At 36.0% G+C, this 18,994-nt stretch overlaps 1 protein-coding gene across 5 annotated transcripts in view; it reads right to left on the bottom strand.

Annotated features, from left to right (window-relative positions):
* Positions 1-18,994, bottom strand: part of PPARG (peroxisome proliferator activated receptor gamma) — a 132,253-nt gene that overhangs the window by 69,815 nt on the left and 43,444 nt on the right. The window contains exon 1 of one of the 5 annotated variants that reach the window (XM_059390349.1): positions 1,865-1,961. The exons of the other annotated variants lie outside the window; for them this stretch is intronic. Coding sequence (XP_059246332.1) covers positions 1,865-1,946 — 82 coding nt within the window. The 5' untranslated portion in view covers positions 1,947-1,961. Of the gene's footprint in view, positions 1-1,864; positions 1,962-18,994 lie in introns of those variants that run through there. 5 annotated transcript variants of the gene reach the window in all.

Genomic DNA, 18,994 nt, shown 5'->3' with positions numbered 1-18,994 from the left:
CATTCACAGCCATCAAGACACTTTTTCTTCAAAGTAGCACCAAGCTACTTGCAACAACCCCCAAGACCACCTTGCCTACAGTGAGCAGGAAAGAGCACCAAAGTTAATTACCATATTAAAGCCAAATCCTAAACTCTACAGTGTTTCATCTCTGATGGCCTCAATTTCAAGTTTGTTTGTTTGTTTGTTTGTTTTGGCAAGGGTGGAATAAATAGTGGTCATCTACACAATGCAACTGAAGTTAACAAACATAGGCCTTTGCCTTTAGGAATAATATTTTCAGCAGAACACCACTTAGGAATAAGAAGTAATCAGATACCATATAAATGAAAGTTAAATTATTTGTACAATATATAATTTTTAAACTGCTAATAATTCTGTACCATGCTAATTAAGAAGTAAAGTACTGTATTAGTCTTGGAGGGGATTTGAGACTCAAGACAATTAAACTCTGGCAAATTCAAATCATAACCATATAGAGATTAATACAGAATCACAAAATGATCTCTTACCATATACAGAATTTTTCCTCAGTTAACCTAAAATATTTGTTGTACTAAATTCTGGACATATTCCTTGCAAACAGACTTAACTACCAACTTTTGACTCAAGAACTATTTCACAATATAGCCAGGACATTCTGCCCTGATGCAAGCTAAGTTAGTTACTGGAGAAAGACAGCAATAATTTTTATGGCTTTTAAAAAATAGAAAGCAGATTTTATATAATATAATGAAACAAAACTCCTATTTAAGAGGCACAGATGACAGATAAATATATTGAATCAAATCACTGTAATAGAATGAAACAGTATTTCAGGAAATATTTTTTCTTATTTTTTAAACAGCCTGATGTTTTAACAAAAAAACAAAAACAAAAACAAAAAAACTGTGACTAATATGTTCAAACTTCAGACTTCCAGAAAAATTAAAACATTAAAATGTAAAGCCATTCATTTCAACAACAAAGTGTCTTAACTGTAACTCTTTAGCACTTGTATTCTAAAACACCAATCACACTAGTTAACAGGTTCTATTTTTATGCCGTATCTATGAGAAAAAAATACATAGAAATACAGAAATAAATATGAAACAGTACAAAACAGAAGAAGCTGTGCTAAGAAACTCCAGTAGAAGGAGCTGTAGAAATGAAGAACTTACATTTTGCAATGGCCAAGAAAGGAATTTTGAAAAATGAGGTATCTGCTTGAATCTTATATATCTGAGTACAAGTAATAGCTAATCAGTTACTTGGTATGCAATAGGCATTTAGGGATGTTGCTTTCTTTATGTGTAAAATGAAATGCTTGGAATAGACATTCTCCAAGGCCCCACAATCTATTCTACAATGCATTAGGCACCATGCTAGAAATACAGAGAAGAATATAAGTTGGTCCTACACTCTGGAAACATACAATTCTTTGGGAGAGATAAAATGTACAAATATCTAGATTTTAAAATAGAACTAAACATACTGGGATAAAAACTGCCTGAGAGATATGTACCATATAAGACTACAAAATGGGAAAAAGGGACCCCCCTCGGGTATTTCTTAAAAAAAAATCCTCAAGTATATTTGGGAAGCACATATAAACCAAGGATTTTAAAAACTATAAATATACCTTTAATGCCTACAATTCAGGAACTAGGAGCCATACACAGAGACATACATGGATTAGTTTAGGTTTCTTTTTTAAAGTTCTGATGCTTACAACTGAACACTAAAACAGCAAACTAGGCATTAAAAGACTGGACTACACACATCTAATATTAGAATATAACCTGGAAAATAATCTACAAGAGCAATTTCATCATTCCATAAACACCCAAAGTAACCCAACAGCCATATCTGGAATTGACTTTACCTTGTGAAGTGCTTGCAGACAGTGTATCAGCAAAGGAATCGCTTTCTGGGTCAATAAGAGACTCTCCCAGAGTTTCACCCATAATAGCATGGAAGAGGGCTTTCTGTAATTCACTGATATTTTGTCTATTTCTTGCAAAAGACCAATCCATTAAAAGAAAAGGACTTGCAGTAGTAGAACTTGTGAACACAACCAATGAGTTAAGACATCAGTTTCCAAATATTACGGGGAGGTGGGAATTAATCCACAAAGGACCAGGTCTGAATTGGCTGGCACTGTCCTGTGAGAGAGCCAGCTGTGACAAATGTGGTGTCATAATGTTGCTCACTGCTTTGGCAAGACTTGGTACATTACAAGGAAAACATTGCCACACCGTCTCGCCAGTGACCCACATGTTCTGTGTCTTGTGAGGGGCGTAAGTTGTACAGTATTTAGAGCTATCAAAGCAAAGAGATTGTTCAGTGTTCAACTGCTCCCTAAATGGGAAACTTTATATCTCTGGGTTATGAAATACCAGATAAACTTACTTGGACAAAGTTTTTTTCTAGCTGCCCATCCCTGGTTGAATCTCTAATCATATTACCTGAAGGAAACTATTTAATTCAAACATGTACTTGTATTTTAAAATCTGGCATCGGCATGCCGCTGAAATATTGTTTTCTGAGGCATTGGTTCCAGCCCTTGACAAAGGCCAAAGTGACACTGACAAATTCTAGAAGATTAAATAGTTGATAGATATAGTTTAGATTTGATCTATCAGGGTTTGCTTCTTAAAAACTCAATAATGAAGTTTAGCCATTGCTAGCAGAGGCAGTAACACTGCACCAAGGACTGAGCATAGCTGATGTTTCAATGATAAATGCCATGTCATAACAGAAAAAGTGGAGTTCTCTCTGAGAAGAATAATGAATTAGCAGAAAAAAAATAGGCTCACACTGAGGTTGGCGAGGAACTGTGGTCAGTTTTGTAATCAGGAAAAAGCTGGCTTCTTGCTCAAGGCCTTTGCCCTTTTTGGCAAGGAGAAACACGAGCAGTGCCAAACTTCAGTGTGGAAGCAGGTCTCCACTTGTCCCATAAGTGGCCTGATAGAATTGCAGTGACTTGTGGATTTAATCAAGATGCCCCCACATAGGGCGATGGATCAGATGGCACTAATTCCCTTAGACTTATCCTAATGTTCCCCCAAGTGGCATTAAGTATCTATCTGTTCCATCTACATTGAGTAACTGGTCATTCTGCAAGGGGACTAGCAAAAGTTTCCCTGTTAATCATGGAGCAACAATTTGGTGGGGAAAATGCATACTTGGGCCTTCACAGCACAGAATAACTTTATTTTTAAAATATTTTATTTATTTATTTGACAGACAGATCACAAGTAGGCAGAGAGACAGGCAGAGAGAGAAAGGAGGAAGCAGCCTCCCCGCCAAGCAGAGAGCCAGATGCGGGGCTTGATCCCAGGACCCCGGGATCATGACCTGAGCCGAAGGCAGAGGCTTTAAGCCATTGAGCCACCCAGGTGCCCCCACAGCACAGAATAAAGTGGAGAGCTGGGCGTTTGTATTGCTTAAAAGCTTTTAAAAACCAAAAAGTGTTTACTAAGGTAGTTCGAGTTAAAGCAAATTTCTTGGCAGTCCAAATGACAGAGGTAATTACAGGTGTGTAGGATTAGTTTTGTCTATATTCAACTTGAACTATCAATAAAGGAGTTTCTCCTTCCCTTTCAATGCTGGGAAGTTTCCTCCTATTACAGACACGATGATAATAGTTAAAGTATGATTAGTCTAAGATTTTTGGTTAAATATAAGGATGGAACAAAATCAATTCTAGAAGTCAAGGACAGTTTTCTTCTTGTTAATAAAACAGAACAAAAATTTAAGCTAGTCATTCTGCTTACAGATAATGTCCCAAGATGTGCTTGCAACTGGAAGGCAAATTTCAGCTTTCTTCCTATGAAATGGCAGTCTCTCCCTCAATTCCCTATCCTCTCCCCATTCTAGGTCTCAGATTCCAATGTCTTTCTAACTTAAAAAAAAAAAAAAAAAACAAGTTTATTAAAATGTTAAAATTATGCCAGAGTATAAGAAGGACAAAATAGGCAGAAGGATACCATTCTTAGAGTGAAGCTCTTTATAAAAAAGCCCAACACTCTGTTAAGAAGATGAGAAAACAAGGCCCCAAATGACAAGTACATTCTCCAGGTTAAACAGGTAGGTAGTGACAAATGTGGAACTAGACTCTAGGTTTTTTAGGTGTCTAATTCCCAGGCCAGCCAACTACTGAGCTATCCCTTCCAAGCCCCTAACCGTTCTCACTCACACTGTGCTTTAGATATTCAAATATAGAATTATTTACAACAGATAATTATTCCCTAACATCTGAATCTAATGGTATCTATTCCCCTTGGACTGTATTATTTGAGAGCAACAACCTGTCCTGTTCACTGTATTTCACTCCTTTATTTGATCAACAGATGTTTATTGGCAAAATATCAGAATACACTGGCAGGTCTTGAGTTAGGGGCTGGCTTAACGAACAAGATGGATGTGTTCTTATCTTGTGGATTTCAAAGCTAGTCAATAAGCAAAAACTACAATTTTATCAACAATTTTTATCAACATGGGGACAGTAGGCTCAGTAAATGTCACTTAAACTCTTGACAGCATATCAAGCAATACAGAGAACACCCCAAGTTACTAACAAAATGCTTATACAATGTGGACTTTTAATCATTATTAAAAAAAAAGATTTTATTTATTTATTTGACAGAGAGAGAGAGAGAGATCACAAGTAGGCAGAGAGGCAGGCAGAGGAGGAAGGGGAAGCAGGCTCCCTGCCGAGCAGAGAGCCCGATGAGGGGCTCAATCCCAGGACCCTGGGATCATGACCTGAGCCTAAGGCAGAGGATTAAGACCCACTGAGCCACCCAGGTGCCCCGATTAATCATCACTTTTATGTTAGTAACAATATTTATTAATTTTTAAAGATTTATTTATTTATTTGAGAGAGAGAGTATATGTAAGTGGGGGGGAGGGGGAGAATCTCAAGCAGACTCCCTGCTGAGTGCAGAGTTATACAGGGCTTAATCCCAGGACCCTGAAATCATGACCTGAGCTGAAACCAAGAGTCCAATGCTCAACTGACTGAGCCACCCAGGCACCCCACTAACAATATTTTAATATTTTGCATCACACTGTAGCACCAGGTCACTTGAAAAACAACTTGTTCATGCATATATTAAAATGGACAAAAATAAACGGAGCCAATCCCATTTGTATCTAATTAGGAATGTGCTTTGCCTTGAGATACTGAAGAGACTTATTTCACAGTGATCCATCCGTGTATTCCTCAAATATTTATCAAACACCTTCTGAGTACCAGATATTATTCTAAGTATAGGAGATAAATTCATTAATAATCCAAGTTCCTATCCTCAATAAGTTCATATTTAACTATATTTATACAAATTATCTGAATATACCTAAAAGAGTGATCTTTTTCCTCACTTAACTTTGAAAGTCAATTAGCATGCACTGATGCCAGAAAAAGTATATTTGCTTAAATAAAGTCATTCCTCTCATTGGACAGTATATGATCACCAGAAAATTTATGAGAGTTTTGACATGCATGTGAATATTCTATCTTCAAGGCCTTAAGATTCCCCAGTGTCCTATTCTTCATAATATCAAAATCAAGAGGATATTATAAGATGTGTAAAAGAGCATGCTGGTAAATAGGACTATAATATAAGATGTTGGAGCTGTAGACAAGTCCAGGTGTTTTGCATACCAACTGCATAGCAGTACTTTGCATCTGAAGGGTACTTCTACAAAGAAGTCTCCATGGAATGGTTTTCCTTCCATCCCATTCCTTGCTAATCTAGCAGAGTGAGGAGGAATAGTAGAAGACCACCTTCCTTACGTACTTGCACGAAAGCTAGCTCAGTCGCTTCTACTGAAGGATGCAGGGCTTTGTTTGATGTTGAAGTTGAGAAGGCCATCTCCTCTTGGACTTTAGAGACATATGGGGTATGGATGCGACTGTGGGTAGAGTACGTATAAAGAGCAAGAATAAGAATGAAGACAATTTGGAATGGTCATATAGTGAGGAGGCTGAAAAACTAATTCTGCCCTAGTTTGACACTTGAAAAAAAATGTAGTTTGGTATTTGAGAAGGCTATGCTTCAGTATTTTGTCTTCAATATTATTTATGATTTCTGTCTTTGAAAAGAATCTGAACATTATTCAGCCAAAAAACTTCCAAACTTCTAGTACAATTAGGAGAAGGCAACTGGACTAATATCAGCTGTGTGTGATTCAGTAACAAAGACAATGTCTAAAAATCCATAGTTAATAAAATCATAGTATTATATATGTATAAGGTTTTAAAAATATTATTCAGTGTTTGGAATAATTTATATAAAATATATCCATAAAATAGAATATTAAATATTTTTTGTGTTATGTTACTCTTGAAAGCTAATTAAAACCTTGCTTTTTTGGGGTGTAGGTTAAATTTGGATTTTAGCTTCTAGAGTAAAATTGAATTTTTAAAACTGCTTTAATTGTTTTCTTTTTCTTTTATGTAAAATAGGCTATGCTAGTATTGGTATAGAAGTGTTTACAGTATTTTTTTCTTTTGTTATAACTCCATTTTATTTTATTTTATTTTATTTTTTTAAGATTTTATTTATTTATTTGACAGAGAGAAATTACAAGTAGATGGAGAGGCAGGCAGAGAGAGAGAGAGAGGGAAGCAGGCTCCCTGCCAAGCAGAGAGCCCGATGCGGGACTCGATCCCAGGACCCTGAGATCATGACCTGAGCCGAAGGCAGAGGCTTACCCCACTGAGCCACCCAGGTGCCCCTATAACTCCATTTTAAAAGCTGCTTCATTTAATGCTTCAAGCCCTATGAATACTTATGCTGGCCCCTAAAGGTTAGGAGATTTTTGGGAGAACAAGATCGAACACCTCTTTTTATCTCTAGAGCCTAACAGCGTCTCTAGTCGGCACACATGTTATTATTTTTGTTGATGTTGAGAATCATGAAAGAACAGCTGCTTGCACATCTGTCTCACATGGACCATTCAAGGAAGAGTTTAGAGACCAAATGAACTGACAACAACATCAGTTTTCTTCTTGTTCCAACAAGACATTTCCCCATGGTACTCCAAAGGACACCAGATAATCGCGAACATGCAGAATGTAGTCTACCTAAGCTCTCTGCTCCCCCTACCCAGAACTGGTGCCTTTTCCTACTGCAGTTAAAGTTGGCTTGGAACTCTATCTTCTAGCTGTGGTTTCATCAATTCAGGATTTCTTCATAGTCACAGGGGACACAACATGGAAGAAATGATGTTCCAATGGGACGCATGCCTAAATAGAGGAACAAATAATCCTGTATCCTAAGATGTAAATTCCACTGCAACCCTTAACAGCAAGCCTGGTACTCCCATGTAAAAAGACAAAGGGAAACTGCTGTTGAACAGTGATTTTTTCCTTTTTTTTTCTTAAGGTCTAGTCCACTTTTCTTTCATCAAAAACCATAATTGGGTTCAGATATTCAAAAACTAACATTTTCTATATAGGATTAATATTTCAAACTAATATACCATTTTGATTTAAAGAAAAACCAACTAAAAATTTCTTTTTCTTTTCCCCCTTCAAAAGTTAACTTGCTAGTAATACCTGAAAAAGAGCCTAACCTAACTACTTTCTAGGGATCAAATAAACACTTTTCAAATTACTGTACCTTTGAACCAAAGACATCACAACTAAACTATCTTGTCTTTGCTTATAATATCTGAAATTCTCCAGTAATGTGGTTTCTAGCATGATAAAATACCATGGGTCGTATTACCAACTGACCCAGATTTACGCTGTGTACAATCCCAAACCTCTAAAACCTATCTCCTTCACTGCTCAGATTTTTAAAAAATAATTTTTAAAAAGACTTTATTTATTTATTTGACAGAGAGAGAGATCACAAGTAGGCAGAGAGGCAGGCATAGAGAGAGGGGGTAAGCAGGCTCCCCGCTAAGCAGGGAGCCTGATGCGGGGCTGGATCCCAGGACTCTGAGATCCTGACCTGAGCCAAAGGCAGAGGCTTTAAACCAGTTTAAAGTGCCCCAGTGCCCCCACTGCTCAGAGTTTAACAATTTTTCAAGATCAGTTATTTTTCAAGATCAGGAGATTCCCTAGGTAACCTATTTTATCACTGGTGAACCATACTAGAATTCCACAAACATCCTAAAGCAAGCTCAGAGCCACAGCACTATATACAAGTTCAGTTTATGTAAAATAAACAATTTACCAGTTCTGCAACTGTACCAATGGAAATATATGGATTATTGAGATCAATAGTACTAGGGAGATTAATATATTCAAACTCTCTTAATTTTTCACATAAGGAAAATGATTTCCAGAAAAATGAAATGATTTGCCCAAGGTAATACCCAGATAATAAGGAGCAGAGTTTGAACTAAACATCAGGTTTCTTCATTCCTAGTTCAAAGCAGCAAACTATACTCTGTCATGAAAATGATGCAATAAAATGTTCAAATAAACTGTTCCGATCCATTATCCTTAATGCCAACAATTATGTTAGAAGCCTATCAGCATGAAAGCATTTATAAAATGATATGATTCACTTAATGTACATGAATCACCAATAGAATACCATAGTTCATCACAGAGTTTAAAGACTTTGCTTTCTACAAAGTACTCAATAACAACCTGGTAAATAAAATTCAGTAACATTTGAGCAATCAATTCCGGAATTCATTTTGCTGACAAATGTCCTTTTGCCTCATTCATATTTTCTTTAAGAGTCATCCTTGCATGCTGGAGTTCTTCAGGGAGAAACAGTTGTCTTTTCTGACACAGTTCCTTGTTCTTTTGAAAATAATAAAATTGCTATTTGAAAGCTTCCACTTTGCACTAATAATATTCTCATTTTTTTATTATGTTAGTCACCATACAGTACATCATTAGTTTTTGATGTAGTGTTCCATGACTCACTGTTTGCATATAACACCAGTTGCTTAATTTTTTAAAAAGGTACATTAGAGCTGTATGGTGTTTTTAATCTCATTTGAAATTCACAATGCTACTGGGTGGTCATTCAAAGCAAAATAAGAAAATAGTAACAAGTACCGAATAGGGCTTCAATATGGAACCTGGTAATGGGTTTGGGTCATAAATTTTTATTTTTTATTTATAAAGTTATACTTTATAAATATATAAATAGTTTCTATTTATAAAGTTATACTTTATTTTCTATCAACTCTGTAAATGCTATCATGAATAAAATGGTCTACTACGAAATGAACTTGTAAAATTCATACCTGTTTTTGAAGATTCCAAACTCTACTTGTGTATCATTTCTTCGTGAAACATACTGATGTTCATGGAACATATTTAGAAGCAATAGCAGGTAATATAAAATGCTAACAATAGGAAAAATTGGGTGAGGGTTATATAGGAAATCTAAAATAATCCCAAAATAAAAACTTTAAAAAAAATAAATAAAAGCAATAGTAATGTCAGCTGGTGACTGCCTATTATTACTTTATTAATCAAGTTGTCCTGGGTAAGATTTAAATTTTTGATGGCAAGAATTCATAAAATTATAATTTGGGGAGCCTATTCTGTTCCAGGCACTGATTGATTTCGATTGTGTTTAGTTCTCACAATTTTTCTTTTAGATGTGAAAAGAGAGGTTTAGAGAAATAAGGTGACTTGTCAAAAGTAAAAATGCTTGTAATCGACAGAGTTTGAACTCAAAGCCAGGTCCGTTTGATTCTTAATACCACACTGAGTAAAGACAAATAGGCAAAGCTTCACAGCCACAAACTCTCACCAGATGTTTTTAAAAGATAAGAAACTGTCTTCTTGTCTTTGTACCTTCTTTCCTCAAAGGAAATATATTTATTTTCCTTAAAGGACAAAGTACACTGTTGCTTTTCTGCATGCTGTTGTATAACAGCCTTTAATTATTACAGAACCAGTCTATGTTCACTGTTGAAAATTTAAAAACTAAATGATTTCTACTACTCAGAGATCATTGATGTTAAACTGTGTTTCTCGCACTGGTTCTTTTCCTGAGCACATGATGGATCCTCAGTCTACACAATTCTTAAGTACATACATACAGTATTTGTATTTTTAAAATAAAAATGAGATATGGTACTTTGTAGTGACAACCTGCTTCTTCAAGTCAATAATCATCTTTTTACTTTGTAAATGTTCATTTCCAATGATATCCAGTCCATATTCAAAATTCCCCAGCTGACCCAAAATGTTCCTTTATAGTCCGTTTGTTCCAAACCTGAATCTAATCCAGGATGATGAAATGTATCTGGTTATATGTCCCGTAAGTCTTTTTAAAAGACTTTTCTTAATTTTTAGGCCACTGACCAGTTGAAGAGATCAGGCCAGTTGTCATGGAGAATGTTTCACCCTCCGGATTTGTCTGGTTGTTTTCTTGTGGTATCATTTAGCTTGCTTCTCTATCCTGTATTACTTTTAAACTGGGTGTTACATTTAAAGATCTATGAATTCAAGTCAAACATTTTTTACTTGAATGTAACACATGTAATGTTCTAGACTTCCTACTGAATTACATCAGAGACACAGCATATGACTGACCATTGATGATGCTAAGATCAACTACTAATTTAGAATGATGATAGTCAGGTCTTTCCATTGTAAGGTCCCTTTTTTCTCCTTGCAACTAGAAAGTAATCTGTAGTGCTGTGACTTTGGCATATAAGGAGTTCAGTTTATCACCAATCGCTCATTTAAAGTTTTTAACACATTTCATAATCTTCTCCTGACTCAATATTTTGAGTTTATAAACTGAAGCTTTTCTAATTCTATCACTCCTTCAGTATTTGTTAGCTGCCTCTTTTTTTTTTTTTTTTTTTTTTTTTGGATGAGGCAGAGCTTTCCTTTGGGAAGTACAATTCTGTGGATTCCCTGAAACAGTTCCTCCTACAAAGGCAGAATAAATATCTTATCTGTTCTCGGTCATTAGAAAGGTAGATATCTTCAACACCAAACTTTCTTTGTTGGGCATAGCTGTATCTTCTGTTCACTGAATGTTCCTATCATAAAATATTTATATACCCAAGTTTTTCTTTTTTCCATCACTTCTAAAGAATTTTATTTCAACTTCAATTTTCTCTGTTATCCTTGGTCCTGACAGTTACAACCAAGACACCCATCCACTGGCTCTTTTTCTTTTCATGGCATATAGAAAACCACTTATCAGTCCCTAATAAAATAAGTAATGCTTCAGTTTTACCTAACAATTTCCATCAAAAGCGACTTTCAGTTTTTATCAAATGTTTACTCCTAAATTACAGGGAATAAGTAGAATACAAACTTCACTGGTTCTTCCAAAATTATACTGTGTGTCAGCAAAGCTTTAGGAAGAGAGTCAGAGGTTCCTGACAGGTTTATGGACTAATTAAACCACATTCCAACCACCAAAGCTTGTTCTTTAGACCCCAAGTTTGCTTTTCTTCAGATATGCTAAGCTCTAGGAAGTAAGATGCTATGTTTCTGTATTTACAAACACGAACTCTATTGCAATAAATTTTTCATTTTAAACATCTAAAAACATCTTATTGAACACAAAAAGAAGGTGAAGACAGACAAGAAATGACTTTTTCAATTCTAAAATGAGCACATATCCCCCAATAGAAATAAAAACAAAACTGAGTCTTAAGTCAGTCTTCCTTCTAATTATGTTTTTATTTATCTATTGCACACAGTCATATGAATAGCTCAAAATGCCTAAAGTCATTCTGGGCAAGTTGACAAGGATCCTACACATTGAAATGAGAAGTGGGAAGAAGGCCAGATTGCTTAATTGTTACTTGAGAATCTGAGGAGGTGGACAAGCCAAAATCTTTATGGGGATCCAAAGAGTACAACTTCTTCCTTAGGCATCAGGAGAAAACAATGGGTCAGATTTTCATTCTGTATAATTTTATAGGATGATTCCATTGTATCGTCCATTGTTTCTTTCATGTACTGCCTGAAGGGGAAGTGTATTGTTATCTGTGGAATAGCATCCATAAGAGTTAAAGAGGATGAGAACATAGCCTCTGGGAGATTAATGAATGATACGGCATTCAGTCTAGTATGAAACTTTCAGATAAACATTCTGGGGGACTGTGTACTCAAAAGACCTATGCATTAAGGTCAGGAAGTTTTAGTGAACAAGAGTTAGTGAGACAAGCAATATGCCAAGCTGATTAAAAGGACCTTAGAGGGGCTCCTGGATGGCTCAGTGGGTTAAGCCTCTGCCTTTGGCTCAGGTCATGATCTCAGGGTCCTGAGATCGAGCCCTGCATCAGGCTCTCTGCTCGGCAGGGAGCCTGCTTACCCCTCTCTCTCTGCCTGCCTCTCTGCCTATTTGTGATCTCTCTCTCTGTCAAATAAATAAATAAAATCTTCAAAAAAAAAAAAAAAAGAAAAAAAAGGACCTTGGAAGGAACATCTGGGGAGAGGGGCAATAAATAGGAGATTTAGAAAGGATAACAGAAATGTGAAGATGAGGTTGTCATATCCACAGGAAGTCTTACAGAACATATAATCTAACCCCTTCTTCATTTGCAGATGGGGAAACCCTCTAGGGGCCTTGCCCTGGATAATACAGAGTTAATGCCAAAGTCAAAGCTGGAATAGAATCCATGATTTCCTAAGTACTGAATGCTCACTCCAGTTCCACTAAAATAGTGTTTTTTCAACAAGGTCTCCTTACCATGGGGGAAGGATATTTATAGATATATACTTCTAAGAAGTTCTACCTAAAAAAAGAAAAAAACACTTTATAAAAAGCTTTATTTTGAGGTATATTTTATATACCATAAAATTCATTTCAAGTGTACAATTCCATGAAATTTGGTAAATTTACCAATTTTTGCAACCATCATCATAAATCAGTTTTAGAATATTTTCATCACCTAGTAAGAACTTTCATGCTGATTTACACTCAATCCTAGGCAACCACGTATCTATTTTTCTGCCTTTTAGGTTTGCTTTTACTGGACGTTTCGTATAAATGCAATATATGGTCTTGTGTCTGGCTTTTGTTTTTGGTTTTGTTTCTGTTTTTCAAATTAAGTAGGCTCCATGCCCATTGTGGTGCTTGAACTCACAACCTTGAGATCAAGAATCAATTAAATGCTCTACTGACTAAGCCAACCAGGAGCCCTTCTTGCATTATTTACCTAGGATTATTGTTTTGAGGTTCATCCATGTTGTAGCATCTATCAGGAGTGAGTTCCTTTTTATTGATGAATCTAGGTCAGGCAGTATATGAGGATACCATATTCTGGCTATCCATTTAATTGATGGACATTGAAATTGCTTCCAATTTTTGCTGAAAAGTTTTTAATTCTGTATTTTCAATTTTCCTTTCACTCTAAATGATAAAAGACTGAAATAAGTTGCATTTTAGATTCTCTGGCTCTCTGTATACCTGGATGGTGTTGTAAGCATATACACGCAGGTTCCATGCCCCAGTTTGTATTTATGATTTCATAAACTCAAATATGGTGCCCAGGATTACTACTTTAGTTGTCCAGGATTCATGACAGAAGGACACACGGAAACTTTTAACATGTCAATGATTCACTCGAGTTAAGTGAAAACCCAACGAAGCCCAGTAATATCATCAGGAGGACTTTCACAGAAGAGTTTGGTCAGAGGAAAGCTGAGGGAGAATTTAATCAGATACATGGCACTGAATAGCAGAGGGTGTAAAACCTCAAAAACAGGTGTTCCAGCAGAATTATCAACTGGAATGTGAAGAATTTTGTGACTTGTTATTTGATTCATGTTGGTTGTATGTAAGAGCTATATGCATCAAAAGTTTATAGCTAGTTTTGTACATATTGAAGTTACGTTATAATAAAAATTATGTCAATGCTGAGAATCATAAGAAAATTTTCCTTAAGTCAGTGCTTTTACTCAAATACTAAGAAGATGTAGCTATAATAACTGAACAAGACTTTGAAAGTGTTTCTAACCCTCTCATTTTATAGATAAAAGAAATGGCATGACCCTAACAAAATGATACAGCTAGTCAGTGATTGAGCTAAGTCTAAAATACAGACTCTTCCCTGCCATTGCTATAAAACATTTGCTCTAAGTTGTATATTGTTAATCTCATCAAGCCTTTAGTCATTTTATCAATAAGATATTCACTAAGATTGAGATATGAAACAGATTCATTTTCTAAACCGTATTTTTCTACCAATGGCTAAATAATGATTATAATTCAAACCTTTAATTGAGGATCTAACGTCTGGGATTCACATAGCTGGCATGGGGAAGAAGAAAAGATGTTTTAGCTAAACTCAAGAGTCAAGAGGCAGAATGGTATATGTAATTGGAAAGTGAAAGACCAGGGTTCGACCTTCAGTTCTGCCACTAACTCTGTTTATAAACTCAGGCAAGTCACAATGGCTCTAATCGTTAATTCCCAACTTTTGAAGTGGAAATAAGGAAAGGTGGATAGAGTAGACGACTTCTAACCCTTCCCTTTAGCTCTCCCATTCAGTGAATTACAAGTGTTTAGGTCACATCTATTAGGGTTTTCACACCTAACCTCTGCATAGGTTAATAACATTGTTATAATCTGCCTACACAGCCACCCACTCATCCACCTTATTGCTCATTATTTCCTAACATGTAACTTAAGTTATATTCAAAAGGAGATATCTATTCACCCCTATGTACCTGTGGCAGACGGCAGATGTTCAACAAATGTGGAGTGGATGCATTAATGTGTGAATGAATGAATGGGTCTCTTTATTTTTGGCCATCCACCAGGACTTGTTTCTGGCTTCTTGATCTTATTTATAACATTTAGGGACATTTTCTTGATTAGCAGAAAATAAACACTCTTTGGGTATCAATTTATTCTTTCTTTTTTTTTTTTTTTAAGATTTTATTTATTTATTTGACAGACAGAGATCACAGGTAGGCAGAGAGGCAGGGGAAGCAGGCTTCCCGCTGAGCAGGGGCTCAATCCCAGGACCCTGAGATCATGACCTGAGTCAAAGGCAGAGGCTTAACCCACTGAGCCACCCAGGTGCCCCTCAATTTATTAATAATAATTCATATATGTGGAGTCAATACCACACAATTTACAGCTAAGTTATTTCATGATGTTTGTTTTATTCCTCCAGGTATACTGTCAAGTCCTTTGGAAACATGAGAGGGTCTGATCTTTACTTTACTTACGCTTTTTAGAATAGCACTAGATGTTCAAGATTTAAATGACTGTTAATTCCAAACAAATAATATGCTGTATTTTCAAAGGCCTTCAGGAAAGTATCCTACTCCAGATTTAAATGTCCACAGGAAACTCAGCCCTCTTGTCTAAGAAAGATGGTTACTCTTCTTTGAAGACTGCCCCTGTACAAATCTAAAGACCATTATTCAAAACAATATTCCTCTTCCTTACCTTCTTTTCCCAGCTAAAGAATCTGTTTTTCAAAAACAGATTCAGGTTTTGGTACTTGAAAATTCTAGCATAATTAATTCTTTGAGTTGTACACATAAAGAATCTGGGTTCTAATCAAAACTCTACTGCTTACAAATGCCCTTCGGCAAGTCATTGAGCACGACTGGGCTTCAATTTCCCTGTGTATATAAAATGGAAAATGACATCTACCCTCTCTTATGGGATATTGTAAGGATTAAATATTTTACTGCCTGAAAAAATTTTACATGTTTTAAAGCTCTATGCAAACATAAGATATTATTATTTCCCTATTGTTGCCTGAACACTAAAAGCATTTTCCTTATGGTTATAATTTAAGGGCTCCATTGAACACACATTAAAAAATACATACATGTAAGAAGGTTGAAAGGAGCTATGCTATTGTTAGTTATTTCTGGGTGATGGGATTATGAATGATTGTTTCTTGCTTTATATTTTTCGGCATATTTTTCAATAGTAGTTATCACTCTGGGAATTTAAAAAAGTTATTTTAAGTAAAATAAAGACTCTGTACAACAATGAGTATGAAAAAATAACAGCTGTCAAATCTGGAGGACTCTTTAAAAGAAAATATCAAGCAAGTCTTTTATAGTTAATAACATTAAGTTTCTGAGTAGGTTATTAAGGTAAATGGCAGAGAGATTCAGCTAAGCTTTTCAAAGAGGAAGGTTATCAAGAATAATATGTTTCCATTTTTCTAAAGAACTATTATCTTCCATCTTTTTTTTTTTTTTAATTCTGTGAAATGTTTCTGCTAGATATCAGCATCACCAGTCCTCAAAGAGTATCAAGAGGTGAGAGACTCACAACATGGAAAACCTCAGACAGGAAGCTTAACGTTAGTATTGCATAAAAGATACCACAAACTCCTGACCTGGTTCTTGTCCTCCGCCTCTCTCCACTACCCATGAGCAACCAGCATTAATCTGATGGATCTTACAATGCTCAGAATGCATTCACAAATCACTTCCCAGCTCAGCTCACATCTTATTTACTAAGAATTCTTATCAGTAGCCTTTTGGTTCCAGCACCATCCCAACCCCAATATAACTTCCCCTTTAGTATGTTCTCATCATTCCCAGAGTTCTTCTCCTGATTAGTGCCCCTAAGAGATGAAGTAAGATGACCATACACTTTTTTACCCAACCTGGGACACTTTCAGGGGTTAAAGGGGGCAATGTTAAAAACAACACTCAAGGAACAGGCATCAACTGAGGCTATCATAGGCAACCAGGAATATAATCACCTTAAAATTCCACAGAGGGGGGCTCCTGGCCAGCTCAGCATGCCACTCTTGATCTTGAGGTCATGAATTCAAGACCCATGTTGGACATGGAGGCTACTTTAAAAAAAATTTCAGCAAAGTGAGGAGATGAGAGAAGTTTCATGATGCCTTTGGTCCTGGCCCTGAAACTAGGTCAAGTCTGTCACTGTTCATTGAACACTGCCTTCCACTTCTAATGGTTGTTTGCTCTTGAATGGAGGAATCCCCTATGAACGCTTTCATTGAAAATTTGTAATTAAATGTGGGTGAAGCAAATTTTCTTTGTTTGCTTTTCTTTTCTTCTTCTTTTCTTAATGTGAAAGGTTCACACAGGGCAGCTGTTTTGCAAAGGAGGGTGTGAATTGCAAAGGTTTTGCCCTAGGCTGTCTTGCATTAAGAATTGTTGCATCTGGCCACTTTTCAAGCAACCAGATGTGAAGTAAGTGATGCCCATTTGGATTATAAATCTCATTTTAATATCTTTCAACATAAATAACAGTAATAGTCAATATATTTATTTTAAGGCTTCTTAGAGGTGAGAGACCTTAACCACATAAGAATTATACTCTAGAAACATCAGAGGAAAAAAAGACCCTATTACAAATATTTTTAAATGACCAAAGTAGCTTATTTCAATGACGGTAAAATAAATTTTATTTGATGGCTAATCAAAGCATCACATTTGTAAAATTTTTTAAAAGTTTTTTAAAAAAGATTTAATTTATTTGAGTGAGAGAGAGAATTTGTGCACAAGCTGGAGAGCAGAGGCAGAGAGAAGGAGACTCCTTGCTGAGCAGGGAGCTGATACGGGGGCTCAATCTCAGGACCCTGGGATCATGATCTTAGCCGAAGGCAGACACTTAACTGGCAGCCACCCAGATGCCCCCCAAAGCATAAAATTAACGAAAACATCAAAAGTAGCAAAGACCCTCCCCCCTAAAAAAGTAGCAAAGACCCAAATAATGCAATTCAGTAAATTCTTAATACCTAGAAAGTCTTGATCACAAGCCTTAGCTATTGAAATTACTGTATTTCATCCCATACAGATAACCTAAATCAATACAGGCTTTGATGGTACCAGTCCTAATACATTCTTTAGAGAGTATACAGAACACTACTACAGACTAAAAGGCATTTATTTCAATATTCCTAAGGAAAAACCCACTATATCAATCTGAAACTAAAAGTGAATGGATTTAGTTACCTTGAAAGAAAATTAACAATAATTTCTAGTATTCTCAGGTTTGTAGTGTGATGGGTCCATTACTGGATGGACCTTGTGATCCATCAGAAGGTCTAGGCTAGTCTGGTAACAGTTCATACTATTCATGTCCATAAACATAAATGAGACTAAGACTTGGGAAATATGCAAAATAAAGGGGGAGAATTAGAAATAAACTTAGAACAAATAAGTCAAACCACAAAGAGCTATACAGTAGGATAATAGAGGTGAAAATAGGTCAAGTAAACAGGTTAAGTAAATGTTGAGACACAAAGTATCTATTGGAAGAATTCAGGATATGGCTACTTATACCACAAAATATAAAATGATCAGTAACACTCGTATAATTCAAACTGAGGCTCATGGAAGCTAAGTGATGACCCAGATGACCCAGATCGTAACTCTGAACCCAAAAATTTAACACAAATTAACAAACATTTGCTGAATGAATTCAGTCAAACAAACAAACAAACAAACAAACAAACAAAACTTTGCTATTTACAAGACAGTGTGGGAAATACAGAGAAGGATAAGCCTGCCCTCAAGGAAATTATATCTTGGCAAAACAAGCTGCAAAGAGGTAAAAAGTTAAGTAATAATGATTCATGATTTCAGTAAGATTCTAGCCAATGATAGAAGAGATGTCACAAAGTAGCACCTGGTTAATTGCCAAATAATTGAAAAATGACTAAGTTTCACAGGGCTCCTGAAAAGCATGTCAAAATGGGATGGTTCATAGAAAAGGCTCCATGGAAGAAATGGGATTCAGCGAGGGCTTGTAGAGTGTATGTACTAAAAGAGAATGACCTCCTTAGAGACAAAGACCGTGTATCTATGCCACTTTCCTATGTGTGTCACAGAACTTCAATACCTTACTGTATGACTAAAGACCATTGTCTGGCTGGTTGATGAACTGATTAACAACTGGATGAATACGTACATGGATAAGACATATGGAGCATTCTAGACGGGGAAGGGGTAAAATATGCCTGGGGGATTAGTGAACGCAAAAAAACTACTGTGCTTATCCAAGGTTAGAGGTGTTAGGAAGAATAGAATAGTAGCTAGTATGTAGGTCTCCTGACTTCCAGTGAGGAAAGAGGCATAAATGGGAAGAATACT

This window comes from Mustela nigripes, chromosome 2 (assembly GCF_022355385.1).
Source record: "Mustela nigripes isolate SB6536 chromosome 2, MUSNIG.SB6536, whole genome shotgun sequence".
NCBI lineage: Eukaryota > Metazoa > Chordata > Mammalia > Carnivora > Mustelidae > Mustela > Mustela nigripes.
The sequence above is the reverse complement of the archived record's forward strand: the minus strand, read 5'-3'. Positions and strand labels throughout refer to the sequence as shown.